Source organism: Eurytemora carolleeae, unplaced genomic scaffold (assembly GCF_000591075.1).
Source record: "Eurytemora carolleeae unplaced genomic scaffold, Eaff_2.0 scaffold224, whole genome shotgun sequence".
NCBI lineage: Eukaryota > Metazoa > Arthropoda > Copepoda > Calanoida > Temoridae > Eurytemora > Eurytemora carolleeae.
Window position 1 is genome coordinate 266,207 of NW_019396123.1, and position 21,535 is coordinate 287,741.

Genomic DNA, 21,535 nt, shown 5'->3' on the forward strand with positions numbered 1-21,535 from the left:
GTTAAGTAAAGATTCCAAAACTAACAAGTTTGTTTGTTAGTTTTGAAGTGCATCAAGTATAAACGCTTTCACACAAACCGAAATACCAATGTGTAATGTGGTTTCCATAATTTTACATTTTCAGATTTCATTTTCAAAATATAAAATATTCGATCAAAGATGTTAGAATATCACCTATTACTGCTTTGTCTCTGTGTACTAAATGTATCAGCTGACAAAATCCCTAATACCGCAATCCTTGGTACAAATGTACAGCAGAATACAGATCCTTTACCAAGTGTACATGTAGAGAAAGCGTTCGCGGATTTCAGGTAAAGCACTTTCTTAAAGGGACTGTCGACTTAATTTCACAACTGTACCCTTTGAGCAGAATTTAATGTTTCAGGATATCTGGTGAGCAGAATATGTTTCAGGATATCATGTGAGCAAAATATAATATTTCAGGATATCTGGCAAGCAGAATATAATATTTCAGAATATCTGGTGAGCAGAATATCATATTTCAGGATATCTGGTGAGCAGAATATAATATTTAAGGATATCTGGTGAGCAGAATATAATATTTCAGGATATCTGGTGAGCAGAATATTATATTTCAGGATATCTGGTGAGCAGAATACTATATTTCAGGATATCTGGTGAGCAGAATATAATATATCAGGATATCTGGTGAGCAGAATATTATATTTCAAGATATCTGGTGAGCAGAATATTACATTTCAGGATATCTGGTGAGCAGAATATAATATTTCAGGATATCTGGTGAACAGAATATAATATTTCAGGATATCTGGTGAGCAGAATATAATATATCAGGATATCTGGTGAGCAGAATATTATATTTCAAGATATCTGGTGAGCAGAATATTACATTTCAGGATATCTGGTGAGCAGAATATAATATTTCAGGATATCTGGTGAGCAGAATATAATATTTCAGGATATCTGGTGAGCAGAATATATATTTTAGGATATCTGGTGAGCAGAATATAATATTTCAGGATATCTGGTGAGCAGAATATAATGTTTTAGGATGATATCTAGTAAGCAGAAGGTGAGTTCTGATCAGCGGACTGAAGGCTTGGTTCCAATAAATTCAACAGGATTAATTTTTGGAGCAGTTATACTTGCAGCTCTAGGAGGTTAGTACGTATATAGGAACTAACCAAATCCAAAATCAATTAGTAATTACTAAATAAAAAAAGGTTTTCACATGCCAATGGGAAAAGATGAGGTCTAGCCCTAATAGCCCCCCCCCCCTCGATACGCCCCTGTCTTTTTGTTTTATAATTTACTTGCTTTATCGTTATTAGCTTTTAAAAATTAAAATATTTGATATAAGAACTCAATGACGGACTTCAGAACATTATGGATTGGGAATATCCTTGAATCTAAATTTACCCCACTGAAATTTGCGCTGGACTCCTACGCCCAAGTCCAAAAAACGTTAGTCCATTTGATATGACACCAAAATATTAATTCTCCTAATGTCGTCTTCTTTTACTTCAGGACTTTCCTTTGCAGCCTACTCCGCTGTTCAGGTAAAAATGTGAAATATATTATTAGTTTGAGGAGATGCGGATATTTAGACATGGATTAAATGGACTGTCGACGTGATTTTCAGAGACCCCCATTCTTAAAGGGTATGGCCGTTAGCAGTTTCCCTATAAAAGTGACTTGAGATTTCCCTAACACAGAAACAATCCGAAGACTTTTAAGGCTCGAAAAAACTTGAAAAAACGAAAAAACTTGAATTTTATCAGATAATAGTTAAACCGTTGAGAATCGGCCTGGCCCCCATTTAATTGAAGGATCACAGCGACAGTAGTCCCTTTAAATATATTTATTGCTGCTTAAGAGTAGATCAGCTGCGATCAGTAGATCGTACAGACCCAACTCCACCGGCAACTACAAGGGAAGATTAAGGTATAATTCAACTCCTCCAACAAAATTTAAATTTGAAATTTTAAAGTGACCACATGATCGAGATCAAACAAAAGTTCCAAACTCGAAAATTTTTTATTGTTTCCCAATGAACTGGCAAAAAAATAATTAAAATGTACTTTTAATGAACGTTCCTTGAACAAAAAAAGTCGAATCCTCACATCTGTGTCAATTTCTTAGTTTATTTAAACCGGGTACAATTTCACGACCAAAGTTTTAATATAAAAAAATCTTTAGAAGTTTTTCAAATTAAAAGATATTGAAGACGACACTAATTATGAAATGTACAGTTTATTATTAGAATTAGATATAATTAGAAATAGTGAGAACCAGAAAACTGTGGACTGGGAAGACGACATGTAGCCTAAAGTTCTGACTTTAAAAAGTCTAATGGGCATGAGACGCAGCAATTGTACACAGTATAAACAGACCCAAATTGAAAACTTTAGAATTGAATATCCTTAATTCCGATCAGTTAATTAATCTGGAGATTTATAACAAGAAGAGTACAAGCATTATTTAATCTGGGGATTAAGAGAAAGAGTGGATCAAGCATAAATCCCGATATCCACCATTCAAAAGTTCCCAGCTCAAATTAAGTTAACAAGTGCTTTAATAAGTTATTTGTAAAACGGTTTGCTTTTTAACAACATCAAATACACTTAATTATTGACTTAATGTCGTTTTCCCATTCCACGGTTTTCTGGTTCTCTTTGTATTAAAATGTTGTAGACGTTAGGGAGATCTAGGATGGGATTCAACTCTTCTCCGCACTAAACCTTAATATTATTGTAGACGTAAGGTGGATCTAGAATGGGATTCAACAGATTGACTTCAACTCCTCTCCGCACTAAACCTTAATATTATTGTATACGAGAGATGGGTCTAGGATTGGAGAAAACAAATTGACTTCAACTCCTCTCCGCACTAAACCTTATTATTGTGAATGAGAGATGGGGCTAGGATTGGAGAAAACAAATTGACTTCAACTCCTCTCCGCACTTAACCTTAATATTATTGCAGACGTGAGGTAGATCTAGGATGGGATTCAACAGATTGACTTCAACTCCTCTCCGCACTAAACCTTAATATTATTGTAGACGAGAGATGGGTCTATCAAGGATTGGAGAAAACAGATTGGATCCAACTCCTCTCTGCACTAAACCTTAAAACAGATTGAATTCAACTCCTCTCTGCACTTAACCATAATATTATTGTAGACGTGAGGTAGATCTAGGATTGGAGAAAACAGATTGGATCCAACTCCTCTCTGCACTTAACCATAATATTATTATAGACGTGAGGTAGATCTAGGATTGGAGAAAACAGATTGGAATCAACTCCTCTCTGCACTTAACCATAATATTATTGTAGACGTGAGGTAGATCTAGGATTGGAGAAAACAGATTGGATCCAACTCCTCTCCGCACTTAACCATAATATTATTGTAGACGTGAGGTAGATCTAGGATTGGAGAAAACAGATTGGATCCAACTCCTCTCTGCAGTTAACCATAATATTATTGTAGACGTGAGGTAGATCTAGGATTGGAGCAAACAGATTGGATCCAACTCCTCTCCGCACTTAACCATAATATTATTATAGACGTGAGGTAGATCTAGGATTGGAGTAAACAGATTGGAATCAACTCCTCTCTGCACTTAACCATAATATTATTGTAGACGTGAGGTAGATCTAGGATTGGAGAAAACAGATTGGATCCAACTCCTCTCTGCACTTGACCTTAATATTGAGAAAATCAATGGTAAACTTAACATTGATTATTATCATACAGTCGTTGTCGTATATATCAATACAATGAAGACGACTTTAAATTTAAATTTTGATTTCAACCAATCTTTCAAACTGCAGAGAAACACATAAACAAGTAAACAAAGAGCAGTTGTCAATTACCAGCTTCTCTTTGTTCAATTGTAAACTTGTAATTTGAAAATTGTTAGGGATCAAAGCATAATTTATAAAATGTTGTCTTCGTTGTATTGATTAAATCGCCGACCACTGTAACATCATGTTATAACAAGATTAAATTAACGCTTTATGAATTTTTTCCCAGAAGGTCTCATTTCAAGAGCGTGTGCTAAGGCCTTAATATGCCAAGTTGAGGATCTTTGGATGCTTGGAGTAAATCCAGGTTAAAATTTAAAATATGTCCCAATAGATTCGGTGACCACGGAAAAATCTCCATTGAATCTAATAATGATCTCAAAACAGTGAACACCATATTTCACTAATTATGGGATTTCCAAAAGTATGTCTACCTTTTTTGATCCGAGATAAACAGAACTTTATGCATTTAGAAGGTATATTTCAAGAGAACGATTATTGGACCTCCCCCGAGCCCCCCCCCCCTCCTATCAATTTTGTACATGGATCTTAAATGACATGAATCTTAAATGTAAGACATGTGGCCGCAGCGCTCGGCCCCCCAGCCTGTCCTAGCCGCAGCGCTCGGCCCAGAAAATGTCTTAACCTAACCTAACCCTAAATAATGCTAAATAAAAACTAATTAGGTCATGTACAAAATTGATAGGAGGGGGGGGGGGGGTCGGGGGTCCAAAAATCGTTCACTAGGACAGACCCCATTTAGAATTAGGACTCAGAAACTTGAGTAAAGGCGCGCCAAAAACCTATCGTTTTTGTCTACTTAGTTGAAAACTATGAGTTGCAACGGTTTACTAATAAAAAAAGGAAAAGAACCGTTTTAAAAAATTTAATTTAAAAATGGGGAGACATAAATTATGTTTGTTAAAATAAATAAAGAACTCACATTTCTTAACCTTATTCCTATATTATAAAGGGTGTCCCACATCATTTTCGATTAAAAAATGATGTAAATACGCTAACCAAGATCTTTAGAAATATCTATCTATATTGTTACTAGGTATATGAATGAATATTTCCAAAAAAGATTGTAATAGCCTCTAAGTCAAACCTTGCTAACCCTGAAATTCGAGTTATTTATTTAATCCAATATGATGTGAACACCAAGTATCTTATTACAGAATTGAGAGACACGGTTCCTAAGTTTGGGTTGAAATTGAGGTCAAATCTTCAGGTGATTATTTTTAAACAATTCAGAATTCAATAAAGGTGTGACCAGACATTATTAATTTATTTATAATTTCAGACATTTTGTGAGACAGAAGAATGGTCTCTCAACTCATGTTCTTTAACTAAACCCTAGTATAATATATATTGAAAAATATTTTTGATTTCTTATAATAAATCTTTTACCATAACACATTAAACGTTTCCATATAGTAACAGAGAAATCTTGCATAAAATTTATTTAAAAATAACAATTAAAATTAAATGCTTATCTCTCTGGATAATTTTTAAATAAATTCAAACATTACTTAAACGTGTGTACAAGATGTATAATATGAAGGTTACCAGTTTAACAATCACTAATCTTGAGAATTCGCGCTGAAAATTTGTGTTCACTATTAGGTACATGTGTTACGCATATTCGTGCGTTTCAAGATGAGATTTAAAGGAAAATTTTCCAAAACCTATTGCGCTGAAACCCATGAAACTACTTGAGAAAAATATGAAGAGCGCTAACTTTCAAAATTAATTGAGAATTTTACTGAATGCATTGTTTGTGAATATCTAACAAAATTAATAATATACTTATCTTACTGTTACACAAAACCAAACTATGAATAAAATAAGAAATTGTGTGCGTATTGAACCAATATTTGAAACTGTTTGACTTATAAGGTGTTGAGGAATTCTTATTAAATCAACATATCTTTTACAAGGCCTAGGGGGGTATATGGTGATGACAAATAAACCTGAACTTCAGAAGTTTCACTGAAAATCTTTTGTAAAAACTCACAAAAGAAAGTGTTGCCCCTAAATGAAAATTATTTCAACACAATGTTTCTAATATCAATTAGGTATTCATCGTCTCTAATATTTATGAAAAAATTGTCTTAAAAAAATATGTAGAATAACAAAGTTGAGTTTTAAAAAGCACAATTACAGGTTGCATGTTGGAAATGAAAAGAGATTCTAGACTGCAAGAAATGTTGCCAAAACGTATTGATATGGAAAAATCGGGAACAAAAAAATGTCGCTGAAAAAAAAATTTGCAGCGAAAAAAAACAAATGATTATATTTCTGTTCAAAATACTTTGCAGTTAGCATATAGTGAACCCTGATCAAATAAAAGAAATCACAAAATTGTTGTGTTGCAGACCTACTATTACGCAATAAGTACAATTGGCATTTATCAAATTAATAAACTTTAACAAATTGAACTGTTTTCGTATATTATCCAGTTAAGTATCAAACAGGGATAACAACTTTTTAACTTGGCGCACAGAAAGATTAACCACTCTCATTGGCTAAAATCTCTATGGACGCTAATCTGTCCTCCGAGAAGTTAAGCTCATTCGGCACATTTAAAAGTTACCAGTTCAGAATCGAATTTGTTTTGCGTAATTTAAGGAGATGTCTATTTTTCTACGCCTATTAGAAAAAATTTAAAATTTAAATTAAAGTATTCTCACAAAATATCTTGATTTTATATTTTCCTTGCGCATTCTATCCTCGAAAACCACAGATTGCCAATGAAGTATGAAATTATAAATGTAAGGCGATGTACAAAATTAACCTATTAAGAAAAGTAAATAGACCAGTAGATAATTAGCTTCTTAATTTTAGGATTAAAAAAAAATATACAATAGAATTGGTCCGATAAACAAGGGTTAAAAATCTAATAAAAGTTCAGAACAGGACGGATTTTCAAACATCTTATCAGATATCAGTTGTTTCCATGTTTCAAGTATCAAAAGCTAGTCTAAGTGCTCAAACCAATGAAAGACGCTGATTTGATTACATACTATCACATTTTCCAGGTTTCCAGGGCTGAAAACGTAATTCTTTTTCCTAAGTGCAATTATTATAATTTAATATGTCTGGAAAGTAAGAATAGTTGGGACTATTTACAAAATTTAAAAATAAAAACCAAGAACTATTTGAAATATTAAACATACGTATGAAGTAAATTTGTGGAGTTGCATACAATTGAAACAGTGCAACACAATAAGGAAGAAAAAAATTGCCTGTCAAAAATCTATAATGAGAAAATGGATTAGGAATGATTGCTTAAATTTTAAAGTAAGTTCTGGTCAATGATGCATATAAATATTTTTTATAAAAATAAATAAAAAATAAGAAACCGTTCTTGGCTTTTTCAACTTATTGAAAAATAATCTTCATATTTTATGAAGAAATAAATTTTTATTGGAAAAATGTCGGAAATGCGTTTCAGTCTGGGTTTCCATCTTTACCAATAAATAAATATTATTCTCAACATTGACTGTTATGGACGTAATTGAAAGTCAGCCTCTAGTCGAATAGTGGCATGTCCAATTTACAACGGTACCCTACACACCTTTGTCTGATCATCAACGACAGAGATATCCTTTATTTCTAGCTGAAAGTTAACTGAAGGGTAACTCCAGTGTACAGTGTAAACTCCGTGGAAAGGATACCACATGGTTTTCGAAAGCACTTAATTTTCGGATACAAAAATAAGGAAATCTTAGTTAATTCAGACAAAGTTTAAAGGGAGTGACCGGCTATGTAAGGTAGTTGAACTGAGTATGCAGTGTTGTGGAAAACTTATTTCGGATTCATTTGAGACATATTAAACTTTTTAAAGATTTGTAAATCCTGAGTGTGAGCGCAAATTCCACGTTCAAAATTCCTACTTTGGGGGTGGATGCGTTTTCAGAATTAGTTCTTTTTTTTAATTATTAAATAACGACAACGAAAAATAAAGTAAAAATTACACAGTAATCTAATTAGATGGTTAGGAACATATTTCTCAAAAGAAATTTGTCAATAAATCAATGCTAAAATAGATAATTTGGTTTTTATTATTATATTGAATTTCTTATTTTCTTTGAACTTATTCGCAGATTTCTTCAAATTCTTCAAATGTCGTCATTTCAATTATAATTTTAGAAATCCTGCAGAAAATCTTTGTGAATAATGATAAACCAGAATAATGAGAAAATAGAAACTAATAATAAAACAAGATTACTTATTTTAGATGATAAGATTAATTTTTATTTTCTCAACCTGTTCCTATACATGACGTCTGTAGTTTATTGTAGAACTTTTTTACATTTTATGTCGTTATTTAATAATTTAAAAAACCTAATTCTGGAAACGTATCCACCCCCAAAGTAGGAGTTTTGAACGTCGAACTTGCGCTCAAACTCAGGACTTACAGATCTTTAAAAAGTTTAATAGGTCTCAAATGATCTGAAAGAAGTTTTCCACAACACTGAATACTCAGTTTAACTACCTTACATAGTCGGTCACTCCCTTTAAAAGGTACCGCTGTGCATCGGACAGGCCACATTAAAATTAAAAATCTCTTGAAAAAAAAGCTGTAGTCCCTTTTCAAATACAAATTCCTAGATCCGGATGAACCTTCTAGAATACGAATCCGGAATAAAACAATAAAAAATCCAGACTGATCTGACACAGAATTAGTCTGTTTGCAGGATGCTGTGTAATTTATATAAAAAATTGCTTTTACCAAAATGTGTCAATTTTCAGAGTAAAAGAATCGTGTTTGTAAGGCTTCAAGTTTTGTGTTCAACAGTAAACCTGTAAATATACCCGTAACCCCAGAATATCCAGTATTACAAAATAACCAATCAAAAATACGTTCTCTCCATAAAAAAGTTAGTTTTGGACATCCCAGAAACGAGTTTTCGGCTAAACCTAAGTTACAAACAAGCTAGAAATCGTGATATCTTCTTCCTAACAGTTTTAAATTTTTAAAAAATGTGTGTACTTAGGTCTGAATTATAAAATATCACTGCGGAACAGCTGATAATTACATCAGCTGATGAAATCAGCTGATAATAAAGAGTTTCCTGATGATAAGATGAGCTCTGTTGATGATTATTGGAAGGAAATGGGTTCCAGGTGCACTGTGCAAGATTCCCCGTTGTCGTCGTATACGATATGAAGATGAAAGGCTGAGTCAGGATTCTGATATCGGAGATACTCGTCCGTCATTCGAACCAGTATCTTGTTGGGTCCGCTCATCACGATTTTAGCAAGGAATGACTCGGGTATCTGAACATAATTATCCTATATTAAGAGTAAATAGCTGAGTTAAATTTTAACTAGCAACTACCTCGTATGAATAAGTATTGATAAGCAATGAGTTGATAAGAAATACCTCGAATGTGTGGGCCATGAGTTTGATAAGTTCAAGTACAGTAACATCTTCAAGCAGGAAAGGATGAAACACTGAATCCCCCTTCTAGAAATATTCAACCAATTAGTTCTTTGTCTCATCTTGTAGAAAATTGTATATATTATTATAATTAAGAAGTTCCAGGTCGGTATTATTACCACTTACAAGTGTTTCACCATTTAAAATTTTTAAGTTTTGATTGCATTGGATTCGATTAGGTATATCATAAAACTGTAAATGCCAATCAAATAACAAATGGTTACCTTGAATAAAAAAAATAAAAAAAATTAAAGGCGGAATAAATTACTTTTGACACAACTCATTCAGTTAAATCTAAAAATGGATAATTATAAGTTATAATGGATAGTTAACTACAAAAATTAAAAGGGTTCTGTAGATTAATTTTACCTGAGCTATATATATTGTAAGTCGAGGAGCAACAGGTTTCATGTGGAGATCATTGAACAATCTTACACCATCCATTAGACCAATCATCTATACAAGAATTATTCATTGAACAATATCATCTATTAAACCAACCATCTATAAAAGACTTATACATTGAAAAATCTATCCCCATCCATTAAACCAACCATCTATACAAGAATTATACATTGAAAAATCTATCCCCATCCATTAAACCCAACCATCTATACAAGAATTAATCATTAAACAATCTTACACCATCCATTAAACCAATCATCTATAAAAGAATTATACATTTAACAATCTTACATCATCCATTAAACCAATCATCTATACAAGAATTATTCATTGAACAATCTTACACCATCCATTAACCCAATCATCTATAAAAGAATTATACATTGAACAATCTTACACCATCATTTAACCAACCATCTGTAATGAAATATGCTACCATGATCAATACAATCTTTATTATCTATATTTCGTTATCTATTTTATCTATGTTCATGTTGACCGTGACCGGCCATTCCGGTCAGTTCTATTTACCTGTATTAATAAATTTTTTTTAAATCTAAATATTTATTTTGTAGCAGAGATTAAAATATTACAATTGTATTACAAGTTTACAACTTTCATAAATGGAAAAACTACATTATTTATTTTCTATATAAATGATTCATATGATAGACACAGATTAGACTTTGAATGCCAGTGCAATATTTCAGGGTAGTCTCACTTCCTTCAGAGTTGACATCACACCTCTGTTTCTTCTCCTTCTCCGGTTGACGGGTCGAGAAACTCTAGAAAATGAGAAAAATTCTTCTCCATCATTAGTCCACAGGTTAAGCTTGATATCCATTCCTAGATCCACTCCTTCCCTATACAACTCCAAGAGTTTATGTGTAATTCTCATTGTTTGTGTTTTAAACTCCCCGCCATAGCAACAGCTGGGTCAGCTGGTATCAGGCTAGGAGAGAGAGAGTCACAGAGATGTGTGGTTGCTAGCAGGGTTAGGGGGAGACTGATCAGGGTTAGGGGGAGACTGTATTAATAAATTAGTAATGTATGAATCGTTGATTTAGACGGACGTGAATAGAGCCTTGAGTTTTGGCTAGAGATATAGAGCCTTGAGTTTTGGCTAGAGATAGAGTCAGCTCAAAGCCGGCGAAACATATCCATGGGCTGACCGAACCGTGTCACCCTAGAGAGAAGACTTGCACTAGGCGATCCACCCAAGACAGCTCCATTTTTGGAGACTCTATAAACCAGGCGGTCTGCCCAAGACAGCTCCATTTATGGAGACTCTCTAAAAACCAGGCGTTCTGCCCAAGACAGCTCCATTTACGGAGACTCTAAAAACCAGGCGGTCCGCCCAAGACAGCTCCATTTATGGAGACTCTCTATAAACCAGGCGTTATCCCCAAAACAGCTCCGTTTATGGAGACTGTCTGAAAGCCAGGCGGACCGCCCATGACAGCTCCAACAATCTTACACCATCCATTAAACCAACCATCTATACAAGAATAATCATTAAACAATCTATCACCATCTATTAAACCAACCATCTTTACAAGAATTGATCATTAAACAATCTATCACCATCTATTAAACCAATCATCTATACAAGAATTATACATTTAACAATCTTACACCATCCATTAAACCAACCATCTATACAAGAATTGATCATTAAACAATCTATCACCATCTATTAAACCAACCATCTATACAAAACTATCCAAAAGCATCCATTGAACACATCATTTACACCCTGTACCACAAAATTATGGAAAATGAAAAGTTTATTTTAGCTTGTAAAATAATGTTTAAAATGAGGTCTTTTATAAAGCTTATGTGAAATATTTTCAAAAAGAAAAAATTTAAGAAAAAATATTTTCGAGGAATTCATATGCAAGAAACAAGCTTTTTTGAGAATTTTCTGTGCTACTAAAATAAGCAAGTCATCTTTGACCTCTCAATTGGCATACTATGGAGGCCTACTGTGACCTCCAAGACAAACCAAAGTCCTAGGAAAAGATTGGCTCTCTTTTTTTTCTAATGAATCTCTTTTGTTCTTTTATCATTATTAATTATTCTTTCAAAATTGCAGATTTATATTTAATACAATACCTGAACCAGATCGTCTTTACTAAGTCTAAGAATATCTCTGGAGTCATAATTTTGGAATGTTTTCACATGGATCTCATACCTACAAGTAGATAAAAAATCTAAGAAATATTTAAATAAAAATGTTCAATGTGTTCAATTCACCTAGCAAAGGAAGAAAATTAAGAATGATATTATCATTTTTATTAAAGGACAACCCATCATTCAAAGAAATAGGGGTCGGCGCTCCTAGCCGCCGAAACGTATCCATGGTCTGACCGGATAATCCTAAAAATTGTGTCACGAAAGAGCAAGAACCAGTAAAAGGTGGTCTTGAAAGTGATCTTTGATGGAAGCTAATCTTTCTCTTTAAAAGTCAAACAACTAAACTAAGAATTTTCAAATTAACACAAGTACATTATAACGTTGAAGCAAACCGGCCAAGGGGTACCTGAGTTATGAACACAAAAATAGGCAAGCAAACAGAGATTACTACTTTAGATATATATATATATATATCTATAGATGTTTCTTTTTGTTACCTATTGAATGAAAGCCAACCAGCGGTAGTTTCCGCAGATGCATTGTTAGGTAGGATAACCTTCCAGGATTTAGAGTCAGCTCCAGCAGTAGATCCAACCTTGTGCGAGGAGATCCAGGATGGGACGGGGAGGAAAGGTTCCTCTCTGCTGGTGTTTGGAGGAACGGAAGAGGATTTCAAGGATGGAGCAGATTTTACAATCACACTTCCTTCACCATCAGACTAAACAATAACAAGGTGAGCCTCCGCTATGCAGACACGAGCCTCCCAGAGTTGCTAGGCAGACCAAGCCTCCGCTTTGCAGAAATGAGCATGCGCAATACATCAAAATGTGCCTGTGTAATACAGGAGATTTTTTTAAACTTGCGTTTTAAGTTTAAATAAAAGATTTTTTTGAAATTTTTAGACATAGTGGCATGAGAGGCTTCTCAAAGATGAGAAGTATTTATATAATTATCATAAATAGTGCCTAATTATGACTAATAAAGTGGTATCTAAAACTTTAAACATTTTTTACACGAAAAGGAAAATATTTAGAAAAAAATCTGAATTTCATTTCATCTTTTATAATCTTTGATTTTTAGCAATACCTTTTTTACCTTTTTTGAAGTTCAAATTAAATCTAAAAATTTGTATTTATTATTTAAATCTTAAATTTTTTTTAAAAAAAGGTATTGTTTAAATTAAAGATTACAACAAAACAAATCTAGTTTACTCCAGAAATATTTCTCCAAATATCTTTCTTTCTGCGTAAGAAATGTTCAAAGTTTTAATATAAATCTTATAAACCACTTAATGAGTCCATATATGTTTCTAATCATGACACTCAATAAACAATTCTAATCTTTATTAAAATTCTTATGCCACTTCTTCAAAAAAAATTGTTAAAAGTTTTCATCACTCATAAAAACTCAATTATATGTTGGATACCCATTATCTCAATTATATGTTGGATACCCATTATCTCAATTATATGTTGGATACCCATTATCTCAATTATATGTTCGATCCCCATTATCTCAATTGCTTTATCATTCTCTATATATTCACAGTGGGCCCTTTTAAATTGTTCGCAGATATCTGATCGGAACTTCACGGGATATCAAATAAAGATTAAATTAATCTGCAGATGAACAAAAGATTGATCTCGGTTTCCAAAATACAAAATTTCCCCCCTCAGATGAAATTACTTAATCATTCGGTCCTTGTTTTGGTCTTTTTCAGGGATTAACAACCTCTAGTTTGAAGAGCAATGCTGTATTAATCCTAATTTTTACCTGTACAGGTGATATACCCCGACTGGGTGGAATATATATACTGTCCACGCTAAGGTCGGTTAAAACAGTACACTCGTACTGCGGGGAAAACTTCTCCTGTTCCGTTATACTTCTCTTCTGAACCTTCTCCCGATCCTGTTTATGCTTCCGGTCAGCTCCTGAACAAACCAACATATCAGCAAGCTATAGAGCAAATTTAAACATTCTGTAAAATTAATTTTTTCGATTTGAAATTGATAATTTTTAACTTCTTTGAATCGACATTTGTGGGGTGGGGTGGCTAGGTGGCTAGTGTGTGACACCAGTTCTCGTTTGATCACTAAGTTAAGCACACTTGTCCGCAGCCAGTAATTGGATTTGTATCCAGATTGGTGTTTACGGGTTCGATTTCCGCATTCCTCACAAACCTGTGATTTCAAAATCATTTGAAGCCAAAATCTGAACGGACGTAGAAGGACAGAGGGGCGGCTGTCAACATCTCTCGCAGCAAAGGGTGCGTGCTTTCCACTCAACAACAAAGAAGCTTGAAATTCATTGATCCAAATAAATGATGAGGAAGAGAGGAAAGGTTGACAAGCAGGGAAAGTCTATGGTTGCCAGCTATGGGTCCTTGGAGGTATCCAATCCGGACTTACAAATGATTGGTTGCAATGAGTGTTATGTTTCCTATCTGTAAGGCACCTGGGCATCATTCCAGTATATCAGAAGAATTCCTGCACTCTACTATTCTCAGGCATAAGAAGCAGCTGGAATCTCGTCAGCCCTCTACTCAGAATAAATAAAGCGTGGACGGATGAATGTGCTGCTAGATAACAACCCCTGGCAGATCAATACAAAACCCCTACAACACCAAATTTGCGCAAAAGAAAAATTCCGAAATTCGATCGTAACAACCCCATCATGTCCTGGGGACAAAAAAACTTTCGCAATAGAAAAATTCCAAAATTTGATCGAAACAACCCGATCATGTCCTGAGGACAAAAAACCTCTGATCAAAATGAATTCGAAATTGGCTTTTCAGGATTATGAGCTGCAATTATTTTTTCTTCTTCATTAATATCCAATACCCATTATCCATGTTTGGATTTGTAAAATTAGATATGACAAAATAAAAAAGCTCACAATGACGCCATTTTTGCACTTTTAGATGCACGCAACTGTCCCCTCTGTTCAACTCAACTTTTAGTTGTCAAATTACTCGAGATTCAAATATAAAATTTGGAAAAATTTCTATCTATAAATTTCCAAAATCATTTTCAATTTGATCTTGATGTACACTGTACACTGTACAGTGAACATTCTATGACGACCTTATCTATTTCACATTGAGGCTAAACACGTTGAAGACGTTAAAGTTTGTGCTCAGAGGTAAAATTAATTCTATGCTAAAGAGGGGGTCAACCCGAGTTCAAAATGTAAGAAATCAAAATCCGGGACCGAGGGAATCCTGAAAAAATACACATTTAAGATTTGGAGAAATTCAGGTTTCAGTCCTGATTTCACAGATGATTAAAATTTCAATATATTCTCGCATGACTATTTTGGGACACATGTGGAAGTACGACCCTTATTATTTTTGCCGTGTTCTGCGCTACGCTTACAAAATTTAGATTACAAGAAGAAAAAATCAATTGATACACACGTTCTTTGTATTTTAAAATGAATGAGGAAACAAATTAATTATTAAAATATTTTTCTTTTTTAGAAATTTTAATAATAATCTCTGAAGTGTCTGAGGTTATATGAGTAGACATTGTTCAAGAGTTTCTCCAGATATACAGGATGATGTATCCGGCCCAACCTTCCAGAGAATGCCAGAACTTGTTAAAATCTTGATGAGATGACTTTAGATCCATGGTTTAGATGATGAATTTCAAGGTTTAGATGATAAATATCTAGGTTTAGATGCTTAACTCCATGGTTCAGGTGACAAACTACATGGTTTGAATGCAAAACTCCATGGTTTAAACACCAAACTTTAGATGCAAAACTTCGTGGTCTAAATGAAAAATGCTTTGGTTTAAATGAAAACACCATGGTCTAGATGAAAAAATCCATGGTATAAATTTAACAAAAAAAACATGGCTCAATCGAAAAACTCTTCGGTTTAAATAAAAAATTCTATGGTTTGAAAAAAAAAATCCGTGGTTTAAATAAAAAAGCCATGATTCAGATGATAAACTCTAAGGTTCTGGTGACCAACTCTGAGGTATATCTACAAAACTCCAAGGTTTAAATAATAAACCCAACAATTCAGATGATGATAAAGCGATAAAGTCAATGGTTTTAATGATTAACTCTACTGTTTAGATCATAAACTCCATAGTTCAGGTGGTAAACTCCATGGTTCAGGGCATTAACTACCATGGTTTTAATGAAAATTGCATTGCTTTAGTGATAAACTCCAAGGTGCAGATGATAAACTCCATTATTCAGGGGATGAAATTCATAGTTCTGTGTACGAATTTAATAAATTTAAGCCACGTCTCAAATTCCCAAAAAACCGGTTTCAATTGAGCAACAGCTTAAATCTTGAAAAATTGAATACAATTTTAAGCGGAACCAACCATATTTGAGCCACGGAACAAATTCTTTATATTCGGCCCACGTGATATCCATCCATCTTTGGGATTCTTTGAATGTTTTTGAACATGCCACCTGAATCATGGAGTCAATCATGTAAACCTAGAAGTTTATCATCTGAACCTAGAAGTTTATCATCTGAACCAAGAAGTTTATCATCTGATCCTAGAAGGTTTATAATCTGATCCTAGAAGGTTTATCATCTGAACCTAGAAGAAGTTTATCATCTGAACCTAGAAGTTTATCATCTGAACCTAGAAGTTTATCATCTGAACCTAGAAGTTTATCATCTGAACCAAGAAGTTTATCATCTGAACCTAGAAGTTTATCATCTGAACCTAGATGTTTATCATCTGAACCTATAAGTTTATCATCTGAACCTAGATGTTTATCATCTGAACCTAGAAGTTTATCATCTGAACCTAGAAGTTTATAATCTGATCCTAGAAGTTTATCACCTGAGCCTAGAAGTTTATCATCTGAACCTAGAAGTTTATCATCTGATCCTAGAAGTTTATCATCTGAACCAAGAAGTTTATCATGTGAACCTAGAAGTTTCTCATCTGAACCTGGAAGTTTATCATCTGATCCTGGAAGTTTATCACCTGAGCCTATAAGTTATCATCCGAACCTATATGTGTATCATCTTTACCTCCTGCTGTTTATCATCTAACCCTGGAAAATTATCACCTAAACCATAGATCTAGAGTCATCTCATCAAAATTTTAACGTGTTCTGGCATTCTCTGGAAGGTTGGGCCGGATAAATCTTCCTGAGGCCAAATTTAAAGAATTTGAGCCGCGGCTTAAATTTGGGACGCGGCTTAAATATGGTTTGATATTTGGAGAAACAAGAGATTATGGTCTGATCATATAACATCAGGCACTTCTGGGTTATTACTGTTAAAAATTCTGCATTTAAAAAGAGATACAAATTTAATTTGTTTCCATCATTTGTTTCATTAAATACAGGGTATTGTGTGCAGAATTTTTTTTTCTCATTGTAATCTGAAATGTTGATAGCTTAGAGCAGAAGCTGCCATTCAGAGAAAAAATATCATATTTTATGACACCCCCAAATACGATACGTAAACAAACCTCAATTTCTCCAAATCTTTAAAGATTTTTTCAGGATTCCCTCGGAACCGGATTTACTTAGGGTTGACTCCCTCTTTAGCGTAGAATTAATGTAATCTCTGAGCACAAACTTTATGTGTTGCAAGAATTAAGCCTCATTGTGATTTATTACCTGGATCCAGATTTGTACAAACGTATCCGGTTCTACGAAGCTTAAAATTGTGGATTAAGTATTGAAGGTTGAACACAACACACTATCCTACCTTTAAGTTTAAAAACCTGAAGGATACAAGCTGCAGCATGAATCCTGGATTCACTGGACCAAGTCTCAACCTTAAATATTACACATTACACAATCACATCTTCATTTTTATAATATTTTTCAATACAAAATCATATCTCGTTTAAATAATATTTGTCAATACAATCACATCTTGTTTAAATAATATTTGTCAATACACAATCACATCTTTATTTTAATAATATTTTTCAATACACAATCACATCTTCATTAAATAATATTTGTCAATACACAATCACATCTTGTTTAAATAATATTTGTCAATACACACTCACATCTTTATTTTAATAATATTTTTCAATATACAATCACATCTAATATCTTTAAAATATTCTCCAATACACAATCACATCTTCATTTTAATAAACTTATTCAATACACAATCACATCTTCATTTTAATAATATTATTCAATACACAATCACATCTCCATTGTAATAATATTTTTCAATACACAATCACGTCTTGTTTAAATAATATTTGTCAATACACAATCACATCTTTATTTTAATAATATTTGTCAAAACACAATCACATCTTTATTTTAATAATATTTGTCAATACACAATCACATCTTCATTTTAATAATATTTTTTAATACACAATCACATCTTCATTTATTCAATACACAATCACATCTTCATTTTAATAATATTTGTCAATACACACTCATTTTTAAAATATTTGTCAATACACACTCATTTTACAATATTTGTCAATACACACTCATTTCTACAATATTTGTCAATAACACAATCACATCTTTTTTCTCAACTTCAACATTAGATAAGATAAAGGGAATAAAAAGTTAAAAATACGAAATAAAAATATTCTAACTCAAGAGCCTATGACTCAAAGATTCAAGGAGAAAAGATATGTAAAAAGATTACAGGTTAATACTAACTAAATATAAAATTTAAAATTTTAGAACTGAATTCCATGTATATAGCGTCCATATTGCAATGATATATTTTTCTGGGCAAGGCTCACGGCTAGTAAAAGTAATTCTTTTCTGCTTTGCAGCCCCCCCCCCTTTGGGTTAAAAAGTTTTTGGTAATAATACAAAGGTTCAATATATATATTTTTCACAGTTAAGTAAAAATCTAACATGGGAATGTAAGTAACAGCCAAGTATAAATCTAACGTGGGAATGTAAGTAACAACGAAGTATAAATCTAACGTGGGAATGTAAGGAACAGTAAAGTATAAATCTAACATGGGAATGTAAGTAACAGCGAAGTATAAATCTAACGTGGGAATGTAAGTAACAGCGAAGTATAAATCTAACGTGGGAATGTAAGTAACAGCAAAGTATAAATATAACATGGGAATGTAAGTAAAAGTCAAGTATAAATCTAACATGGGAATGTAAGTAAAAGTAAAGTATAAATCTAACATGGGACTGTAAGTAACAGCGAAGTATAAATCTAACGTGGGAATGGAAGTAACAGCCAAGTATAAATCTAACATGGGAATGTAAGTAACAGCGAAGTATAAATCTAACATGGGAATGGTATTATATTATGTATTTTTCCGTCCACTTATTCATATTTAATTGGTTTAATTATGCTTATTGTGACACATGAATAAATATATTGATTTTCTAGAAATAATTCTATTTAATATTTCTTATTCTTACCTGTAGTCTGAAAGGAACCCCTCTCTCTCCCCCGTGTTTTTTGGGCGTGAACTCGGTTGAGATGCAGTGAACCTTGACGAAGATCCCCGTCTCCCTGGTCGGATCCCAGGAGAAGGCGATAGTGCTGAGGTTAGAACTATCCTGCTTCACCTCTGCTATCCCGTAGCTGAGGGGGAGATCAACCTCGACTATCCTCTCATTAGGATGTGTCCTAGCCCACTCCTGGATCTGCTCATTTTCAATATACTGGAGCCGGCGCTCGTGGAAACATATTCTAATTGTGCTCCGCAACCATTTTTTCTTGTAATAGCAGGATAGATCACCCAACTTCTTTATTTTTAGTTCATAACTCTGACCTTGGTTGATATAGGTAAGAGACGGGTCACCCAACTTCGTGGCTATACTTGTAGGTGCCGTCAATATATATTGAAACCTGAAATGTAATATTAATATATAATTTTCCGATCTACTGTGATGACCCACCCCCAAATACGATACGTTAACAAACCTCAAATTCTCCAAATCTTTAAAGATTTTCTCAGGATTCCCTCGGAACCGGATTTGATTTTTTTTTTTACATTTTGAACTCAGGTTGACTCCCTCTTTAGCGTAGAATTAATGTAATCTCTGAGCACCACACATACAAGTCAGATTTAATATACAAGGTGTCCCACGAAACATGTCAGTTGCAAGTCAAGATAAAGGTAGTATCTTATCGATGAAATAATTTTCGGCATTCGTAAATTAATGTCGCAAATAATATAAAAGATCAAAGACCATATTCAAGTAGTCTTTCTATTGTCATGTTTCCTGGGACACCCTGTATTTGAATATTGTGTGTGGATAGTTTAAAATATAGATATTTTCTCTCTATTTATTGTATTTTTATTTTTAGAGATGATATTATTTCGGATTAAAGTGCTCTTTCTAAAAATGTAATGTATTAAAAAATATATTAATAATATTTTCTCCTCTTTTTTCAGAATCTAAATGAGGCAAACTAGAATCAAAAGTCCTTAGAGCTTCCAAAATGTAAAAAAGATTATCTTAAAAAATAAAATAAAATAAATAAATAAATATAACATGACAATTAAAACATCTTAAATATTATAATAAACATAGTTTTTGATAAGTGTAATCATGTTTTTTCTTGAAATTTCGAGAACAGAACTAGTTAAAGATATCCAACCTTGACTCCGGGTCGTCATCTTGGACTTGTATTGGGGCTAAATGTTCGAGTTTAGGAGGCATATATCCTAGATCTTCGGATCCTAGATCATCTATGTCTCCCTTGCCGTACATTAATACGCTCTTTGTAAACCCAGCACCAGCGTGTGAATAATGATGGATGGGACTGAAAATATAAACAGGAATTATTTAGAGCTTCGGGTTGTTCACAAGGTAAATCTACTAGCGCCAAGATCCGTGACGCAGCAACTTTTTAAACTATTTTCATAAAATGAGCCGACTTAATTTAACCTTTTTAAAGAAAATCTGCATTCGATTTTCGTGGGATTTTTATCCCGAGAAACACAGGGTTATTGCAAAAAGGAAAAGGAAAGCAAATGAAGACCTAAAAACTTAAGATGAATGATCGTTTCTTAAATCTCATCTTTTGAAGAAAACCCTTTATTCAAGACATTGGTCAGATGTCGGCGTTTTCCATAGAAAAGGAGTAAGGGAATAGTGAAAATTGATGAAAATTAAACATAAATTGGGTGAAGTGTAATCTCTGACAGAGATTTCAATTCAAAATACGATTATTAGTGCGCGCGATATTTTGTAGTGAAACATTACAAACCTGCAGTGTTCCGCTTTAGTATGAGACAACTCAAGATCTGCTGAGGAGGATTTGGAAGGTTTACGTTCCAGGATTTTAGCTTTCATACTATCCTGGGAGTTATCTCGGGATACACGTCCAGAGAAGGACTGGAGACCACATAGGTTCCCAGATACGCCATTATCCTAGATGATTTAGTTTTATAGTATTAGTCAGATATCTGAACATGAACTTATTTCAAGTCATTAACTTGAACTTTAAAGCTCGGACCCATGCTAATGTCAGTATTCAACAGACCCTTCGCCACCATTAGGCTTGATCAAGGATGAGAACTGTGAACAAGAATGAACGATGATGAGAAATGAGTCTAGTTAAAAAGTAGAGGATGATAAATGACTATGGATAAAGCTAGCTAAGAGGATGAGATGAGTATGATTGAAAAGAAGATGATGCGAAATTAGTATAATAAAAGAGAAGAGAATGAGAAATGAGTCGAGTAGAAGAGAAGAGGATGAGAAATAAGTCTGGTTAAAGAGAATAGGATATAAAATGAGTATATTCAAGGATGAGAACTGAGTACGGTTGTGTACGAGGATGAGAAATGA

At 33.4% G+C, this 21,535-nt stretch overlaps 2 protein-coding genes across 7 annotated transcripts in view; one reads left to right on the plus strand and one right to left on the minus strand.

The window, feature by feature from the left end:
• Positions 1-5,366, plus strand: LOC111695640 (uncharacterized). Of its 2 annotated transcripts, none has more exons than XM_023465029.1 (8): positions 1-311; positions 1,033-1,142; positions 1,510-1,541; positions 1,859-1,926; positions 3,165-3,709; positions 4,019-4,096; positions 4,968-5,020; positions 5,093-5,366. In XM_023465029.1, the coding sequence occupies exons 1-5, from the start codon at positions 160-162 to the stop codon at positions 3,250-3,252; spliced, it is 450 nt and encodes a 149-aa protein (XP_023320797.1). In that variant the 5' UTR covers positions 1-159; the 3' UTR covers positions 3,253-3,709; positions 4,019-4,096; positions 4,968-5,020; positions 5,093-5,366. The 2 variants fall into 2 exon arrangements, with proteins under 2 accessions (XP_023320797.1, XP_023320798.1); XM_023465030.1 differs by having other exon boundaries at positions 4,022-4,096.
• Positions 5,240-21,535, minus strand: part of LOC111695638 (transcription factor CP2-like protein 1) — a 22,957-nt gene continuing 6,661 nt past the window's right edge. For 2 of the 5 annotated variants that reach the window (XM_023465026.1, XM_023465027.1), the window contains exons 7-16: positions 20,952-21,115; positions 20,340-20,504; positions 19,151-19,583; positions 17,475-17,544; positions 13,553-13,710; positions 12,277-12,497; positions 11,759-11,837; positions 9,608-9,694; positions 9,182-9,265; positions 8,599-9,075 (exon numbers count right to left, since the gene is read on the minus strand). In XM_023465026.1, the coding sequence (XP_023320794.1) occupies positions 8,899-9,075; positions 9,182-9,265; positions 9,608-9,694; positions 11,759-11,837; positions 12,277-12,497; positions 13,553-13,710; positions 17,475-17,544; positions 19,151-19,583; positions 20,340-20,504; positions 20,952-21,115 (1,638 nt within the window). In that variant the 3' untranslated portion in view covers positions 8,599-8,898. Of the gene's footprint in view, positions 5,625-8,598; positions 9,076-9,181; positions 9,266-9,607; positions 9,695-11,758; positions 11,838-12,276; positions 12,498-13,552; positions 13,711-17,474; positions 17,545-19,150; positions 19,584-20,339; positions 20,505-20,951; positions 21,116-21,535 lie in introns of those variants that run through there. The other 3 variants (XR_002763920.1, XR_002763919.1, XR_002763918.1) reach the window with 3 other exon arrangements.

What these genes read in the sequence shown, in the direction of transcription:
- LOC111695640 (XM_023465029.1), top strand. Translation starts at nt 160, where the DNA reads ATGTTAGAATATCACCTATTACTGCTTTGTCTCTGTGTACTAAATGTA. An exon ending in AAAGCGTTCGCGGATTTCAG is followed by an intron (nt 312 to 1,032) that starts GTAAAGCACTTT and finishes ATAATGTTTTAG; the next exon opens with GATGATATCTAGTAAGCAGA. An exon ending in CAGCCTACTCCGCTGTTCAG is followed by an intron (nt 1,542 to 1,858) that starts GTAAAAATGTGA and finishes TTGCTGCTTAAG; the next exon opens with AGTAGATCAGCTGCGATCAG.